The sequence below is a fragment of the Diadema setosum genome, chromosome 13, assembly GCF_964275005.1.
Source record: "Diadema setosum chromosome 13, eeDiaSeto1, whole genome shotgun sequence".
Lineage (NCBI taxonomy): Eukaryota > Metazoa > Echinodermata > Echinoidea > Diadematoida > Diadematidae > Diadema > Diadema setosum.
This window is the reverse complement of record NC_092697.1, coordinates 36,808,292-36,823,913: the sequence shown is the minus strand read 5'-3', so window position 1 is coordinate 36,823,913 and position 15,622 is coordinate 36,808,292. Positions and strand designations below refer to the sequence as shown.

The window sequence follows — 15,622 nt, the reverse complement described above, 5'->3', positions numbered from 1 at the left end:
TACATAAAAACAAATTATGCACATTAATGGGACAGAAGTAAATTAATTTTCCATCCTCTGCAATTTTACGACAGTCTAAAACAGACTTGCAAAGTTACTGCTGGGAGGATAATTCTTACTAATGGCCTATGTAATGTGCATTATTTGTATACCATTTACATTGTCTGCAGTGCTGCTGTTGTATTCATGGTTGATTTCACGCCTCCAATAAATACTGTTCTCAAGTGCTCTTCTTTTTTTACAACAAACAGACAAAAAAGGTCAAAAGCGACAATTCCAATGTGAAGATCAAAATACCATTTTATTTGAGGTCATATTCTCTCTCTCGAAGCCAAAGATCACGTTGCGACAGTCACAATCGCTATAATGATATCATACAAGTATGGTAGATATTAAATAGGCTGTTTTCTCACATTGAAATGGTTGCTGCCCTCTTTTGTTGGCCACTCTCTCAATCTCGTCTAAAGATGGCATTTGAGATGAGGAATGCACATGTCATGTTTTGGACAGGATTACAGACAGAGCAAACAAAAATTAAGGTATTCTTGAAATTTCAGTGATTTTACCGGTATGCTTAAAGCATATTCCTATCACTTTAACCTGCTCAGGACCAGTCCTGAGTTAAGATGAAGAGAGGGAATATTCCCCAAGGGCCTGTTGTATAAAACATTTAACCTGGGAAAAACTCTGGTAATAACTGAAAACTCAGGTTAGTATGATGCTGCCATTGACTTGAAGTTAAACACATGAAAAAATTCTGCAAAAAATCAACACGAGTTTTTCTCAGTTACAAAAGTTTCATACAACAAGCCCAAAGTGTGAGTCACTTTCTAATCTGAATTATGTGGGGTACATTGTAAGAAAAGGCTCTCATTTCAGTTCTGAAACAAGGATTCTTCTTGAGATGCACCACAATGTTTTGCATATGAGGGCTAAAACACCTCTAACAAAACGACGACAGTCAAAAACTAAAGAGCTCTGGCTACAAGTTTTAAAGATCTCTTGTAGCATGGGATTTCAAGGAGAGAGAAGACTGGCCTAGTTCAGATATATTAGAGAATCCCTGCAATGAATTGTACACAGCTCTATCACTGATCTCTACACAAGTATGCACATAGCTGTAGAATGTTGACCGGAGTCGACCGTTCGCGATGAGAATACACTTAGATGCACATAATTATTCATTGACCGGTGCTATACATGGTTTTCATATTTAAGCACTCTTTAATTCCCATGCTACCAGGTCTTCATGATATGATTATTTAAAGTGCAATACCACACCATGGTTAAATTGCTTATAATCAGTTTAAATGAACTTAAAAATTGATTTGGAATTGCATTCTACAAAGACACTGAAAAAAGAGGGACTTTGTTTCATTTTCATATCATGATATCAACTGATATTTCAGTTCACCCATCTTTTAGGACAGAACAATATTCACAAAAATTCTCACACCTGCAAATATCATACTGTAGTACTCCCAACAAGGTCTCTTCAAGTTTCAAATGTAGGTATATGTACCGAGGATTAGGTTTGTGGGCATAAGATATGAACACTGGCTGCATTCATGACTAGCAGCTCATTCCTTTACCCAATATGGAAAACAAGTGTCATGAAATTGTTGGAGAGAAGCGGCATAATCAGACACTGTTGTCTAGCTACCATCAAAGGCTTAAAATACAGCACTGTAAGTTCGCATAGTTCTCCAGGCAATAATTTCATGGCATTTGGAATGGAAAATATCATTCATATTTCCAGCAAATGAAATAACATTTCTTCTCCTCTGTGTGTGTGTGTGTTCTTATAAACGGCTTCAATTGGGAATATTGTAGTGTGTCACTCTAGGCAACAGGGGATAATACTAAACTGAATTCAAATGTTTTTTGTGGTTTTCAATTAAAATTTGTCCATTTATCACAATAAATAAAAATAATTTGTCTAGAAACAATGAAATATGCCCAGTTACATTGAGCAAACTATCATATCCCCAAATGAAGCATACAAGGAGAATGTGTGTGAGTTATGTGTATATGTGTGTCCTTCTTGACTGCATCCTCTGAGGTATGAATTGAGACCACACCCATGCGGGAGGGACTGTTGGTATCACGGAGCCTTGGTGTCCATCCTCGTCATTTGATCGAGATGCTGACGATGCGGATGTCGTCCAGAGGTTTGTCCGTCTTGGGGTTGACCTTGACCTCGCTGATCTTCTGCACGGTCTCCATGCCTTTGATCACTCGGCCAAACACAGTGTGCTTATTGTCAAGCCATGGCTGAGATGGAAGGATAGATAAGGTACAGTGAGACGTGAATTGGTATCAACTGGTACCAGTAAGACTTCAACTGGCAGCAACTGTTACCAACTGGCCACTAGTAAACTTTTACTGGTGTCAACTGGTGGTAAGCAGTGCGACTTCAACTGGTATAAATTAGTACCAGTATGACTTCAACTGGTATCTACTGGTTTCCTTTAGAATTGCTTTTTTTGTTACTGGAAAGTTGGAGTTGCCTTCTAGTTTCAACTGGTACTAGTTGAAACCAGTTAAGACCAGTTGAAACCAGTTAAGACCAGTTAAAACCAGTAAAGGCCAGTTAAAAATGTAAACAGGTTTCTACTGGTTTGTATCAATTGGTTTTTCGACCTGGGGTTCATGACAATTATGGTCGTAACAATAATACAGTGGAGCCTCATCATGGAGAGGTTGGCTATAACAAAACTCTTTTATAACGAGGTGGTTTTGCTGGTCTCACTTCTATACAGAGCACTCCTGTTAATGAACATGGTTATAACAAAAGTGCGGATACAACAATGTAAAATTTAGGGTCCAAAATTTTCAGTTAGACATCTTCAGACACTTGATTTGTTTGGCTATAATGAAATTTCAAAATAATGAAAGAAAACTGTCGGTCCTGAGGACTTCCTAATATGCTGAAGTCTCCTGTATTTCTGTGGTTTTGTACCCTGGTATTGTCAGAAATCTGATATACCAAGGTAATCATCATGGCTTTTAGATTTTTGTTATAATGAGGGTCCCAAGTAATGATAAGTATAATAATAGCTACTTTGATAATGTTAGTGACACTAGGAGGGTTCATAATAGCGAAGTTATCACAGGGTTACAGGTGCTTCATTATGGGCACTTGACACAACATCAGTGCCGTACAATCTGAGGGTTTTATTTTATCGGTTTTTCTTTTTTTGTCCAAACAATCAGTTAGTGTGCCTAGTGATACCAACAGAAAGATGAAAAGTTGTCTTATGAATAAATAGAATTCACATCTATTGTGTAAGTTTCATACGTGTATCATTCAGAGTGACTCTGAATACATGTATATACAATGTATGATGAGTTGGGAAAGAGTGCAGGAGTGTATGTGATTATTATACAATCTGAGCAGGAATTTGAACCACTAGACCTCTGATTTACGAGTCTGGAAAACTTTACACAATACCACAGCACTCCCACTCCATACCAAAGCTATGCAAATCCACAACGGAATTGATGAACTTACGCAGGGAACGACTGTGATGAAGAACTGAGAGCCGTTGGTGTTTGGGCCCGCATTGGCCATGCTCAGCGTGTAGGGGCGGTCATGCCTCAACTTCTGGTGGAACTCGTCCTCAAACTCCCCACCCCAGATTGACTCTCCTCCGGTCCCATTGCCTGAAGAGTGATTAACCACACATTGAGTGATATTCGTATGTCAACATTCTCTCTAAAGTGATGTATAAGTTCACACACACAGTGGCGAATCCTGGGGGGAGCACATGTCACCTTGAAAAACCACATCTCTCTATCTCACTCCTCTCTACCAAAAAAAAACCCCCCAGCAACAACAACAACAAAACAGAACAAAAAAAAACAACACTATGCACGGCTGCACACTGACCCATTTTTTTTTTCCACTGGTCGACCTGTCTGTCTGACCAATAGGTACCCAGTTTTTCCATTTATTTACTAGATTATACCTGAAAAAAAGTTACTGGTCCAACAGTAACTTTTACTGGTCCTGTACTGTCAGACCAGTGCCAGTGTGTAGCATTGGACTCTTAGGTGACCCTCGTTACCATGGTACGATCATCTCCTGAACTACATGTATGATGCCCTGAACAACTACCCACTTGCCAATGATGCCAATTTGAAAGTGTTCTTGGGAAGTACTGTAAAAGCAGACATTTTAATCTGCATGAAATTTTCGCAAATTTCACGAGGAGCCAAGTTTCACAAAAGTAAAATGCACTTGAAAGTTCGTGTCTACAAAAAGCATTGAATGCCAGTAGCGATTTGCAAAAAATTTACGCCTTGAAAGGCTTTTGGATCCAATTTGCAAAAGTTTCATATCATCATCATGATCACTCTGATGTAAATATCTATCGCTAGATGGCAATCGTTATTATTATTAAACTAGATATAGGACAATATTGAAGAGCTTGTTCGCAAAAACCGATAAGTCCATATTTGCCAAATGGAGATATTTGCGATTGAAGGTCAAGAAAAATAAAGAGAATAATAAGAAAAATTTTACTTCTTTTGACCATAACTTCAAAAATGTACCTTTATATGTAGTGACCAATATATCATTTAAAAGGTATTAATTTGTACTTTATGACAGAGACCATACTTCAAAATCTTCAAAAATGGACTTATCGGTTTTTGCGAACAAACTCTTCATATTTTGACAGGAAACTCATATTCTCACACTAAAACTCAACTTAAACTGTAACTCAACTGAAGTGGCAACATAAATATCCAGAGAAGAAAAGAAACCAAGTTTTTAACTTTTCTTAGGATTACCTAAGGGATCCCCGGTTTGGATCATAAACTGCTTGATGACTCTGTGGAATATGTGTCCATTGTAGTAGCCATTTCTGCTATGCACACAGAAGTTTTCTATGGTCTTGGGACACCTGAGAATTGAAGGAAATAAACAAGAATGCAAGTTACGAAATGACAAAAGCAAAGAAACCAGGACATGCATTCCAGAGCCATTACACAGGAGATCAGAGCATAACCATTGATTATGATGATTTTGCTCCAGTGAAAATCTAAAAACTTGATCAGAGTTCAGGGGCTACTGCTGATTTTATCTTAGCCTGTTCAGTATGAGCTGATTTTGCTACAACACACATTTCCTGTAGCTTTAGACATCTCCCTCAGTAAACTCGACACCAGTCTCCTACAGCCTAAAAATGGGAGATAGAGCTGAATTTATCATTTTTCAGACTTTTATAAAATCAATTACAGGATTTGATGCAAAGTATTTCAATTTCTTCCTTTTATTTCAATACAAAAAGTTGATACTCTGTGCAGTTTTGAGTATAAATAACATGCTGAGACTTTATAGATCAAAATATTGCTACCTTATCTGATTTGCATGATGTGATTGTAACTGATATCACTGTTTTCTTTAACATGCAGAACTTCCATAACTCTCTGATTGTTTACTTGTCCAGTTTCAATGAATCTTTGATTCTACTGCTTGTTCTGATATTTCTCCATCAATCAAAGTCAATTTGAACTTGGATATGAGTTTCACTTTAAAAGTTGCTCTCAGTGTACAAGGCCAATAAGTCTGACACCAGTCTTGAACCAAAGGCCCGAATTCACAAAGGCGGTACAATCTTGTCCATGGTTTAAACCATGGACAAAAACCATGGGGCGCCAAGTGTTGCACGGAATATTTCGTTAAGAAATCAGTCATTTTGTTGACGAAATGATCATTTCGGCAACAAAATGTTCATTTCATTATGAAATGTGTCTTTCGTTTCAAAATAATCCTTTTGTCACCAAAATGACTGATTTCGTAACGAAATATTCCATGCAACACTTGGCGCTCTATGGTCTTTGTCTATGGTTTAAACCATGGACAAGATTGTACCACCGTCATAAATTTGGGCCTTTGAATCCAATGACATTGCCACAGCAATATGCTGAACATGGTCTTCTGCACCATTCAGCATTCCCACTTCACTAGTGAACTGGGGCCTTGGAAGAGAAAACTCACTCATTGACGAAGAGCTTGACATGGACATCCCCCATGGTTGTGTGTAGGATGGCAGCACCGGAGAGTCGCTGTGATGAACTCCCCTGATTGAAGTATGAGGACAGGGAAGAACAAGAAAATGGGATTGAGAAAAACAATTTTTATATATTAAGCAAATGGCAGAGCTTTCAACTTTCTTTGTTAAAGGACAAGTTCACCTTCATATACATGTGAATTGAGTGAATGCAACAATATTAGTAGAACACATCAGTGAGAGTTTGAGGAAAATCTGACAATCTGTTCAAAAGTAATGAGTTTTTGAAGTATCTGTGCAATCACTGCTGGATGGGAAGACTACTACGGTGTATGATGTCACATGCCTAGAACATTATAAGGAAAATAAAAAGAGAATTTCACAAAAGTTTACTTTTTGAATAAAGTCCTCATTTCTTCGACTTGTTACTGACGCACATTAAGGGTAATATTATTCCCCTTGCTTTCTGAAAGAGAGAAGTCGAGTGTTCTTTTGCTTTGCGAGAAAAGTGAAAATATGTTGTTTTCTTTATACTTTCTTTATATGGTTGTACACATGTGACATCACAAGCTATAGTAGTCTTCTCATCCAGCCGCGACTGAGCAGAAAAATTCATGACTTTTGAACAGATTGTCCAATTTTCCTCAAACTCTCACTGATGTGTTCTACTAATATTGCTGCATTCACTCAACCCGCATGTCTGTGAAGGTGAACTTGTCCTTCAAGCAGTGGAGAGCACATACACACAATCAATTACCAAAAGGGGGGGGGGGGGGGGCGCTGTGGCATAGTGGATAAGACTCTCTACTCCCAATCGGAGGAACCGAGTTTGAATCCCGCCCAGTGCTTACATCCTTGGACGCGATGTTTTACCCACAATGTCCCTCTCGACCCAGGTGTATAAATGGGTACCTGGCAATGCTGGGGTAATAATAATGGCAGGGCCTTCTAGTAGAGCAGTAGCAATACTGAAGAGGCTACCTGGATAAATAAGACCTTGTTATTATTACTATTATTATTATTATAACTAAAGAGAGACTTCCAATGACCAAGGTGGATGCCAACCAAGTCAAAATCATAGTAGTCTGGTTGATATGTACAAATGATGCACAGATCTGAATGCATCAAAAGGAATTGTGTGCATGCCTGTAGGGTGACTATGGAATCGTTAATCACCCATGAGACTAACCAGAGTTGGGTATAGACTAGATTTCATAGTTACTGCATGCACACAATCAACCCCCCTCACCCCCCCCCCCCAAAAAAAAAAAGAAAACAAAAAAGAAAACAAAGTGGATATTCTGTAGCATCAAGCACACATGGCTCTAAATCTTGCAAAGCACTGAATATTTCTGCCATAGGTTTCACCTACATGTATCTTTCTGGATTTATCTGAAATGTGCCACAATGAAATTTGATACATAAATATGACCCTGGACCTACTTCGCTTCATAGATGAAAAATAAAAAAATAACCTCTTCTTTTCTTTCATTCAAGCCTTTCAAATTCCAGGATGTTTCTGTCTGTGCTAGTTATCATCCAAAATAGGATCCAGATGATAGACTGTAGAGTGAACTGATTGATTGATTCCCTAACCCCAAAGGATCCTCTTAAAAAATATTCTGTGGTCACTTTGAAAGTGAAACGTGGTGTTGAAAGTGGGTAAAGGAAAAAAACAAAACAAAAACAATGCCAGGGAAGCTATCGAGGCCACTGTTACGGCTGTTCAGGGAAGGAAAAATAAACAGACCTCTTCAGGAAGTGCTTCTCATTCCCATCTGGAAATATTTTATATTTTATATTTTTTTTTTATTTTTTTTTTTTTATCTATTAATTTTTTTTTCTTTTTTTTTTGTTTGTTAAATTTGTTACTCAGAAAGAAAAGGGAAGGCTCTCACAAAATGAAAGCAGTCTGCTTCAAAGTAGGGACGCTTAGAGTAAGAATTGCTGTAATGTTACTGCCGGTTTTGATCGAACAAACATCTTGTGCCTTCGTCATCCAGTGTAATTTTTGAGGAGCATCACTGCTTTTAAGAGCTGTCATACATTAATTTTGTTTTGGGATCCTGCTGAATTAGTCTGCTTCAATGAAAAAGTCACATGACAGCTGGAAGACACACATGCCTTTCAGCTCATAGTGATTCTCAGAAATGAATGCTCACTGGAAACTTGTAACAACAGCACAGACAATTCATTCTCACGCACTCTGGCAGTAAAAGACACCTACAGCAACTTGAACCTTTGTTTTGGAAGCTCGTGGCCATGGCAACCAAGCCGGATAACGCTGGTTCAACCATTACAGCAATTGTGAGCTTACTGTTGTGTGTTCAGGCCACCACGCTTGCATCCTTTGACAATTTCCACACAAGTCAGCAGCAATGCAGATTCAAAGAAACCAGTGTGGGTGTCAAGGTATCCTGTGCACATCTCCATCTGATGTCCGTCCCTCGGAATTTGCCAAACAACACCATTTCGCTTGACTTATCATCCAACAACATCACACTGCAGCGGAATGATTCTTTTAGTGGCTTGGCAATGCTTGAAATTCTCAATCTGGGTCGGAATGATATAGCAATTATTAGAAAAGAAATTTTCTGGCCTCTAGGAAGCTTAAAGGCACTTATCTTAGGTGAGAATGCTATAGAATATCTAGAGCCTGGGACATTTCTCTTCAACCCTCGTTTAACAAATGTACCAATGGCTTTAAACTGTTTCACAGCAATTCCTAGCAGTGCTTTATCAGCCCTGTCTTCATTACCAGTGGTAAATTTAGCAAGAAATTATGTGAGATCACTCAGCTTTGATGGCTTTGAAAAATGGAAACACATTACGGAAATTACTCTAGACAGAAACAAAGTAACTGAAATAAATCCAACTGATTTTCTTCCTCTGCAAAACACCTCAGTAGGCCTTCTTGATTTGAGAGCAAACAGAGTAGAAAGCCTACCTAACCAAGTATTTTTTTACTTGAAGAATGTCAATGAAATGAATCTTGGAGGGAATAGCATCTTCTCTTTTGGCATCTGGCCTTTCCTGGGCATGAAAGAAATAAGTACCCTCTACGTTGAGGGTTCGCAGATTCATGAGCTCCCTCCAATGAATACTTCCACAAATCTCTCATTGCCATACCCAAACATTCCTAACCTTTCCCTACGGTATAATTTCTTACAATCTATCCCAAGTGGTGCTTTGTGGGGCTTTGACAAACTGAAGAAGCTTACTCTCTTTGCAAACAAGATTTCTGATATCACAAATGACTCTTTCTGTTGCCTGCAATCCCTAACAGACCTTGATCTTTCCCAAAACAAATTGTCCTTCATTCCACATGGAGCATTCTCTTGCTTGTCTAACCTTCAGCAACTTAATGTGACAGGAAATGTACTGAAGGTGGTTTCTCCTCAGTCTTTTGATGGCATGCAATCAATAAGGACTATAGTGCTTGCAAAAAATTTCATTGATGAAGTTCTAGAAGCAGCATGGACCATCCCCACCCTTCAAACACTTGATCTCTCATACAACCTCCTGGACACTGTCAAGAAAAGAAGATTGGTTGGTCTGTCAAACCTTCAAACATTGAACATCTCGTTCAATGTTCTCACTATTATTACTCTGCAGTCCTTTTCTGGTCTATCAAACCTGCGGAAGCTCTACATCTCGAATGAGAAACGTGCATATTTGAATGGTATGCTAAGGGTTTTATCTAAGCTGCAATTCTTGGATATGTCAAACAACCCAATCTCTTGGATGTCCATTGATCAATTCACCAACAATGCTGACCTTGAGGAGCTGCGAATGGAACGAGGACAGTTGCTGGGCAGAGACTTATTTGACAACAGTCAAAACATGTCTATTTTCAGAGGTCTTGTTTCCCTGGGAAAACTCCGTTTGAAGGGGAACTTTTTGCATCAATTAGATGTTCGTACATTCTCAAACCTCTCCAATCTTTACTACCTGGATATGAGTGAGTCACGCATCACTGTTCTTGTCCCTCAAATATTCAAAGATTTACTTTCTCTAAGATTCTTGTATCTGAATGCCAACAAATTAATGGCACTTAATGGGCATGTGTTTCAGGGACTTGAAAACTTAACAGTACTTTTCATCCAGAACAATTCACTCAGCAAAATTGAGAAGCAGACCTTTGCATCTACTCTACAACTACGAGAGCTGCATTTGCCTGGGAATCATATCAACACCATACTTCCTGGCACCAGCTTTCCAACCAGAGATCATTCTCTGTCTATTGACATCTCCAGGAATCCTATCTCCTGCACCTGTGAGCTACAGTGGTTCAGCAACTGGCTTCACACTGCCAACATCAAAATGCAACATCCTGATCGGACGCTGTGCTCCAGCGCCTCACTGCAGGTGCTCAAAAACAAGCCTATACTGTCCTTTGATCCAGGTGACTTCTGTGGTGTGGACAGTGCTCTCATCAGTGGACTATCCCTGACAGGAGCGGCTGTATTTCTCCTCACTGTCCTCGCTTACATCAATCGCTGGTGGCTGAACTACAAATTCTTTTTGCTGAAGCTAGCCTTGTTTGGCTACAAGGAGGTTGAAGAAGATGTAGCAGAGGAGGACTACCACTACCAGCTCAACGTCATGTTCCATGACAATGATGAGGGATTTGTGAATGACATCCTGAGACCAGCCTTGATGCAGAGGATGCCCCATCTGCAGCACATCATCTACGGGGACGATGACCTCAACGTAGGGATGTTCTACGTCGATGCCCTCTATCATGCTATTGAGAGCAGCTACAAGTCGGTCCTGTTGATAAGCAATCAGTCTGTGGGTGATGTCTGGTTTATGACCAAGCTCCGTATGGCACTGGAGCACTTGAATGAGACCAGACTGGACAAAATCATTCTTGTGTTTCTGGAGGACATTGAGGATGACAACCTGCCCTATCTTGTCAGGCTCTTTCTGAGTAGGAACCGACCCTACATGTTGTGGACCGAGGATGAAGATGGGCAGGAACTGTTCTGGGCCACTTTAGAGAAGAACATGAGGTCTAATAGGGTTCTCAACAATATCATTCCTGTTTGAGATTGAATGATGCAGAAAACAGCATATAATGGCCCAAAGCTGAAGTGTTTCTGGAATTACACCCTATTTTTCAGCCTTCATATCCAACTTGCCAATATTTGGTAAGTTTGTTCCTTAAAGCTTTGGCTATACTAGTAAACTCAGAATATCATGTCAAAAGAATGAATGTACACACACATGCTACTATCTCACTGTTTCAAAAACACACCATCAAATTGGTCATAACACGCCCTAATTTACTCTCTGCTCTCAGAACATTTTAGTATGATAAGTACAATAAGAATTATTTACTTGTACATTACAATGTCATCTGACAAATTTGTTCTTATGTGTCTACTCTGGTACTCTTCAGTAGAAATTTAAAATCTAAAATCTACTTCACATGCTGAAAAATAGAAATCAATGTATATTGTTAAGAACTGTTTTCATATGACTGTTACAGCTAGCTTTCAATTACAGAAACTTGGCAATTGAAAGCCACTGTAATAGCAATTGATTGCATGTACTATACTTGAATGCATGCTTTTGAATGTCTTCTGTATTGTGATAGTACTGAATTGCAAAAATGTTGAATATGTTATTGTGAGTTTTTAGAACAATGTACTGTATAAGGGCTGAAGAATCTTCATGATTGTGATTGTAAGATCTTAAGACCTACAGTGTTTCTAAGAGTTGTAACACAGAAACAGGTTGTTCATTGCTCCTGATAAACAAATCATAGAATTCATGTTGAGAATCATTCAAGAAGCTGTATGGTACAGAGCCAATATCCAATTAAATACTGTAGTAAGAAATGTAAGTATTGGATGTCATTTCTTTTCTACTTCAGTCGAAGACTCCACCCAGACTCTGACCTGCAAAATTGGTTCTAGTTACTGATTTAGAAAGTATTTGATTGAACTCTTCACTATGTCATATGAAAACAAAAAATTCAAAGTTTTTAAGTCTCTCATTTTGGATACACAGTTTGCTTCTACTTAAGACACGAAGGAAGGGGACTGGCACTAATCATTAGAGGGAAAAAAACCCCAAATACACAACCTGATTGAAATATACATGTATGCATTAGCTATGGATTCCTCATCCACCTTCAAGAGGCTTCAGATGTTGTCAAGGATTATGTAAATTTCTATGTTCTACCTAGGATGTCAAGAATTCAGACAGACAACAAACCATTGGTGTCAAGAAAAAATGAGAGACCTACTGTACAAAAAGAGCTGTCAACTCAGCAAAGGTAATTTAGATGAGGTAGCACATGATCAAAGGCAAATAAAAGAGAAAGTTCAGTTATGTAAAGATGATTTAAAGGGATGATTGAGAAAAGAATTGCAGATGATTTGAAGGCTGGCTGGCAAAATTTGCAAATTTGGCAGACTACAAACAAATACAGTTTCTGAACATGATGTCAGGTTGATCTGCCGAAAGGTTATAGCTCAAAAGGCTCCCAGTCATCTTAACAAGAAAGTTCTCAAGTTCTGCAGAGATCAGCTGACTAGCATTTACTGCAGAGTGCTTTGACAATGGGCTACACCTACAGCAACTTGAACCTTTGTTTTGGAAGCTCGTGGCCATGGCAACCAAGCCGGATAACGCTGGTTCAACCATTACAGCAATTGTGAGCTTACTGTTGTGTGTTCAGGCCACCACGCTTGCATCCTTTGACAATTTCCACACAAGTCAGCAGCAATGCAGATTCAAAGAAACCAGTGTGGGTGTCAAGGTATCCTGTGCACATCTCCATCTGATGTCCGTCCCTCGGAATTTGCCAAACAACACCATTTCGCTTGACTTATCATCCAACAACATCACACTGCAGCGGAATGATTCTTTTAGTGGCTTGGCAATGCTTGAAATTCTCAATCTGGGTCGGAATGATATAGCAATTATTAGAAAAGAAATTTTCTGGCCTCTAGGAAGCTTAAAGGCACTTATCTTAGGTGAGAATGCTATAGAATATCTAGAGCCTGGGACATTTCTCTTCAACCCTCGTTTAACAAATGTACCAATGGCTTTAAACTGTTTCACAGCAATTCCTAGCAGTGCTTTATCAGCCCTGTCTTCATTACCAGTGGTAAATTTAGCAAGAAATTATGTGAGATCACTCAGCTTTGATGGCTTTGAAAAATGGAAACACATTACGGAAATTACTCTAGACAGAAACAAAGTAACTGAAATAAATCCAACTGATTTTCTTCCTCTGCAAAACACCTCAGTAGGCCTTCTTGATTTGAGAGCAAACAGAGTAGAAAGCCTACCTAACCAAGTATTTTTTTACTTGAAGAATGTCAATGAAATGAATCTTGGAGGGAATAGCATCTTCTCTTTTGGCATCTGGCCTTTCCTGGGCATGAAAGAAATAAGTACCCTCTACGTTGAGGGTTCGCAGATTCATGAGCTCCCTCCAATGAATACTTCCACAAATCTCTCATTGCCATACCCAAACATTCCTAACCTTTCCCTACGGTATAATTTCTTACAATCTATCCCAAGTGGTGCTTTGTGGGGCTTTGACAAACTGAAGAAGCTTACTCTCTTTGCAAACAAGATTTCTGATATCACAAATGACTCTTTCTGTTGCCTGCAATCCCTAACAGACCTTGATCTTTCCCAAAACAAATTGTCCTTCATTCCACATGGAGCATTCTCTTGCTTGTCTAACCTTCAGCAACTTAATGTGACAGGAAATGTACTGAAGGTGGTTTCTCCTCAGTCTTTTGATGGCATGCAATCAATAAGGACTATAGTGCTTGCAAAAAATTTCATTGATGAAGTTCTAGAAGCAGCATGGACCATCCCCACCCTTCAAACACTTGATCTCTCATACAACCTCCTGGACACTGTCAAGAAAAGAAGATTGGTTGGTCTGTCAAACCTTCAAACATTGAACATCTCGTTCAATGTTCTCACTATTATTACTCTGCAGTCCTTTTCTGGTCTATCAAACCTGCGGAAGCTCTACATCTCGAATGAGAAACGTGCATATTTGAATGGTATGCTAAGGGTTTTATCTAAGCTGCAATTCTTGGATATGTCAAACAACCCAATCTCTTGGATGTCCATTGATCAATTCACCAACAATGCTGACCTTGAGGAGCTGCGAATGGAACGAGGACAGTTGCTGGGCAGAGACTTATTTGACAACAGTCAAAACATGTCTATTTTCAGAGGTCTTGTTTCCCTGGGAAAACTCCGTTTGAAGGGGAACTTTTTGCATCAATTAGATGTTCGTACATTCTCAAACCTCTCCAATCTTTACTACCTGGATATGAGTGAGTCACGCATCACTGTTCTTGTCCCTCAAATATTCAAAGATTTACTTTCTCTAAGATTCTTGTATCTGAATGCCAACAAATTAATGGCACTTAATGGGCATGTGTTTCAGGGACTTGAAAACTTAACAGTACTTTTCATCCAGAACAATTCACTCAGCAAAATTGAGAAGCAGACCTTTGCATCTACTCTACAACTACGAGAGCTGCATTTGCCTGGGAATCATATCAACACCATACTTCCTGGCACCAGCTTTCCAACCAGAGATCATTCTCTGTCTATTGACATCTCCAGGAATCCTATCTCCTGCACCTGTGAGCTACAGTGGTTCAGCAACTGGCTTCACACTGCCAACATCAAAATGCAACATCCTGATCGGACGCTGTGCTCCAGCGCCTCACTGCAGGTGCTCAAAAACAAGCCTATACTGTCCTTTGATCCAGGTGACTTCTGTGGTGTGGACAGTGCTCTCATCAGTGGACTATCCCTGACAGGAGCGGCTGTATTTCTCCTCACTGTCCTCGCTTACATCAATCGCTGGTGGCTGAACTACAAATTCTTTTTGCTGAAGCTAGCCTTGTTTGGCTACAAGGAGGTTGAAGAAGATGTAGCAGAGGAGGACTACCACTACCAGCTCAACGTCATGTTCCATGACAATGATGAGGGATTTGTGAATGACATCCTGAGACCAGCCTTGATGCAGAGGATGCCCCATCTGCAGCACATCATCTACGGGGACGATGACCTCAACGTAGGGATGTTCTACGTCGATGCCCTCTATCATGCTATTGAGAGCAGCTACAAGTCGGTCCTGTTGATAAGCAATCAGTCTGTGGGTGATGTCTGGTTTATGACCAAGCTCCGTATGGCACTGGAGCACTTGAATGAGACCAGACTGGACAAAATCATTCTTGTGTTTCTGGAGGACATTGAGGATGACAACCTGCCCTATCTTGTCAGGCTCTTTCTGAGTAGGAACCGACCCTACATGTTGTGGACCGAGGATGAAGATGGGCAGGAACTGTTCTGGGCCACTTTAGAGAAGAACATGAGGTCTAATAGGGTTCTCAACAATATCATTCCTGTTTGAGATTGAATGATGCAGAAAACAGCATATAATGGCCCAAAGCTGAAGTGTTTCTGGAATTACACCCTATTTTTCAGCCTTCATATCCAACTTGCCAATATTTGGTAAGTTTGTTCCTTAAAGCTTTGGCTATACTAGTAAACTCAGAATATCATGTCAAAAGAATGAATGTACACACACATGCTACTATCTC

General features: G+C 39.6%; 3 protein-coding genes across 3 annotated transcripts in view; 2 read left to right on the top strand and 1 right to left on the bottom strand.

The window, feature by feature from the left end:
* Positions 1–288: 288 nt before the first annotated feature.
* The window catches only part of LOC140237157 (peptidylprolyl isomerase domain and WD repeat-containing protein 1-like), a 68,803-nt gene continuing 53,469 nt past the window's right edge, over positions 289–15,622 (bottom strand). The window contains exons 13-16 of the mRNA XM_072317099.1: positions 6,008–6,090; positions 4,798–4,910; positions 3,515–3,666; positions 289–2,274 (exon numbers count right to left, since the gene is read on the bottom strand). Coding sequence (XP_072173200.1) covers positions 2,131–2,274; positions 3,515–3,666; positions 4,798–4,910; positions 6,008–6,090 — 492 coding nt within the window. The 3' untranslated portion in view covers positions 289–2,130. The remainder of the gene's footprint in view (positions 2,275–3,514; positions 3,667–4,797; positions 4,911–6,007; positions 6,091–15,622) is intronic.
* LOC140237366 (uncharacterized) lies at positions 9,435–11,072 on the top strand. The gene has a single exon (XM_072317303.1). It carries the CDS (start codon positions 9,435–9,437, stop codon positions 11,070–11,072), a length of 1,638 nt encoding a protein of 545 aa, XP_072173404.1.
* Positions 13,795–15,432, top strand: LOC140237260 (uncharacterized). The gene has a single exon (XM_072317204.1). The coding sequence runs from the start codon at positions 13,795–13,797 to the stop codon at positions 15,430–15,432; it is 1,638 nt and encodes a 545-aa protein (XP_072173305.1).